General features: G+C 31.1%; 1 protein-coding gene across 2 annotated transcripts; it reads left to right on the top strand.

Moving 5' to 3' along the window:
• Positions 1–1,440, top strand: LOC148200195 (2-oxoglutarate-dependent dioxygenase DAO-like). 2 transcript variants are annotated; one of them, XM_088114347.1, is made up of 4 exons: positions 1–366; positions 604–680; positions 759–919; positions 1,170–1,440. In XM_088114347.1, exons 1-4 carry the CDS (start codon positions 29–31, stop codon positions 1,413–1,415), a joined length of 822 nt encoding a protein of 273 aa, XP_087970473.1. In that variant the 5' UTR covers positions 1–28; the 3' UTR covers positions 1,416–1,440. The 2 variants fall into 2 exon arrangements, with proteins under 2 accessions (XP_087970473.1, XP_087970472.1); XM_088114346.1 differs by having other exon boundaries at positions 604–919; positions 1,170–1,439.
• The last annotated feature ends 1,712 nt before the right edge of the window (positions 1,441–3,152 follow it).

Raw genomic sequence — 3,152 nt, 5'->3', positions numbered from 1 at the left:
GAAGAAGAAGAAAGTGAAAGAGCAAGAGATGGAGGCTAATGTTCCTGTGGTGGATTTTCAGAAGCTTTCAGAGGGAGAGGAATGGAAGAAGCTAAGAGAAGCATGTGAGAAATGTGGTATTTTCAGGGTGATAAACCACCCTATTCCAGACACACTCATGAAAGAGATGAAATCAGCTGTGAAATTCTGGCATGATCTTCCTTTAGAGATAAAAATGCGCAACAAATCGATAATTCCTGATAGTGGTTATATTCCACCGTTTCCATCAAGTCCTCTATATGAGGCCATGGGAATATATGACTATCATAAATCACCACAGGCACTTGAAGATTTCTTTTCTCAGGTGGATTTACCACCCCATTACAGGTTCCTTTCTTCAACCTCTCTCTTTATCTCACCTCATTTATCAAACTAATTAACTGATTGTTATTCTCCATGTAATCCATACCAGCCATTGCAAAAGCTTCAACTCACATTTACTACGTATAATGTAAACGCAAAACTTTGGAGCTTCAAATCTCTGACCTCATTGTAACAGATATTTTTTGCCTCTGATGAGATTTACATTATTTGAATTTAAATAATGTGGATCTGTTATGACAGGAAAATAGTAAAGACGTATGGGAAAGCAATTCATGACTTGGCATCAACTATAGCACAAAAGATGGCCAAGTGTTTGGGTATAGTGGATGTTGATTTCAAGGACTGGCCTTTCCTTTTAAGAACTATTAAATACAATTTCAGCCCTGAAAATGTAGGTGAAATGGGAATAATGTTGCACTCAGATACAGGATTTATCACTCTACTTCAAGACGATGAAACTGTTACTGGTCTTGAGCTGTTGGATGATTCTGGCTTATTAAAAAAAGTGACTCCCAAATCAGGCTCCTTCCTCTGCATTGTTGGAGATGTTGGACATGTGAGCACAGATTAACAAGTTTATATTTTGTTTCTGTTGAATTACATTAATGTTTGTGTACTATGTGCATAATCTTGAAAATAGAAATGGATCATAATATTTTAACAACATTTTTTTGATAACAGACTATGTGTCACTGTTTTATTGATCTGTAAATTTAAAACGAATCACTCAGAAACTACTACATGGGTTGTTGTAAAAAAGTTGTTAAAAAGATATTTTCCAATATAAATATACGTTTTTCTGACAGGTTTGGAGCAATGAAAAATTTTGGAATGCCAGGCATCGTGTAATCTGCAAGGAAACATGTACTCGTTATTCGTTTGGTGTATTTATGTTAGCAGCAAGGGATGGTATTGTTGAAGCTCATCCAAAGTTGGCGGAACTTAGCGGTGGTCCACGTTATCGACCATTTAAGTATGAAGATTTAAGGGAGTTCAGAATCGTCACAGGAAAGAGAAATGCTGAAGTTCTCGATCAATATCGTATTGCTTAGTGGTTTTTGTGCACGCAAACACATCAAACAACAGGACTTTACAATGAAAGTAAAGTTGGAAATAACACCAATGTTCCATGCGTTTTGAAAATCCTTTTAGTTTTTTGTGTCTTTTTCTTTCGATGAGTTGTGCAATTTTTAGGATATATATCCGCAAAAGTTTGCACATCTCAAAATGTCATTGTGATTTTTCTTATACTTTTATTTCATTGTGTTTTTGTTGTAGTTGCGTTACTATTGAACTTGTTAAATGTTATTAAAGTCTACATATATAAATATGTAGGCCATACTATTGAACTTGTTAAATGTTATTGTGATTTTGTTGTACTTTTTATTTCATTGTGTTTTTGTTGTAGCTGTGTTACTATTGAACTTGTTAAATGCGTCTACTTATATAAATATATAAATATGTAGGTCATACTATGAAATAATGTTCTAATGTTATGATTGATATCCATTGAAATATATTCATTATAAAATATTTTCAAATAACACTTCATATTTTGTCAATTTTTTCTTTAGAAATGATTTTTCATCTCAATTAAAAAAAGTATTATTAGGTACAACAATAAGTATATATTTAAGTAATATAAAAAGTTGTTACTTTTACTTTTTATATTAGTCACAACTCTCATAGTCACTATCATTAATAACTATAGATGTTTCTTATTGTTGTTTGCGCACATACTTTCCAATTTTTAGAGGTTAAAAAAATTATGTACTAAAATAATAATGTTCAAAGGAAAACAAATTGAAATCCTTATCTCGTCCTTTTCCGATGTTCAAGAGAAAAGAATCGAGTCTCAACTCCCTTTTGAGTGCTTGAGAGAAAATAACTAAAGAGTGTCATGTGTCGTTAATGGCGACGTCTCCAAGGCGGCGCCGATGAAAGAAAATAATGTGTGGTCATGATTGGAGGTTCTTTGAACCTAAACATAGAATATTAAAGAGGAGTTACTCCCTGCAACGATGTCCCTAATAATCCCACAATGACAATAGTGTAACACACTGACGATAACATCTCCAATCACCTACGACAACGTTGGCTTAGAGAAGGCATACATTGACAAGACTTGTTGCTACCTTTGGAGGTAATGGAGGATGGCTAAAGATGAAAATTGGAGAATGGTACTAGAAAATGAGATGATCTATGCTTCCAAAACCCTAAAAATGTCATCATTTACAATTTAAAAAAATATATTTTATACCAATTATAACTAGAACAAGTATATAATTTTTTTTTTGTGTTTTACAACATATATATATATATATATATATATATATATATATATATATATATATATATATACTTCATTTTCTTCTCCTACAAAAAGGTAGAAAATTTTACAAGACCATATACATAGATTAACTCTTAAATGATTGTCACAAACACGTTAGGAGAGTCGTATTGTACGTGTGAAACTAATTGTTTAACAACTTATGAGCTATAAAACTTTGAACTTTTTTTAGGCACAAATATTTGGTATGACATTTTATTTGATGTTAACTCAGTTAGTAAGAAATTAAAATCGAAAGATATGTGCATTAATGAAAATATGGAACAATTCTACATTGTATATAAAGAAACTATCATACTTTAAAATAACAATTTAAAATCTATGAAGATACTTTTTGTTTTATTTTGTGTTTAAAATTTAAAGTCACTACATTATATATTTTAAAAAAATGTTTAAATCTTGAAAATTCTTTAAAACATGATAATTTGTTGGATTTTAA

This window comes from Vigna umbellata, chromosome 4, assembly GCF_029865625.1.
Source record: "Vigna umbellata cultivar VRB3 chromosome 4, Vumbellata_1.0, whole genome shotgun sequence".
Lineage (NCBI taxonomy): Eukaryota > Viridiplantae > Streptophyta > Magnoliopsida > Fabales > Fabaceae > Vigna > Vigna umbellata.
The sequence above is the reverse complement of the archived record's forward strand: the minus strand, read 5'-3'. Positions and strand labels throughout refer to the sequence as shown.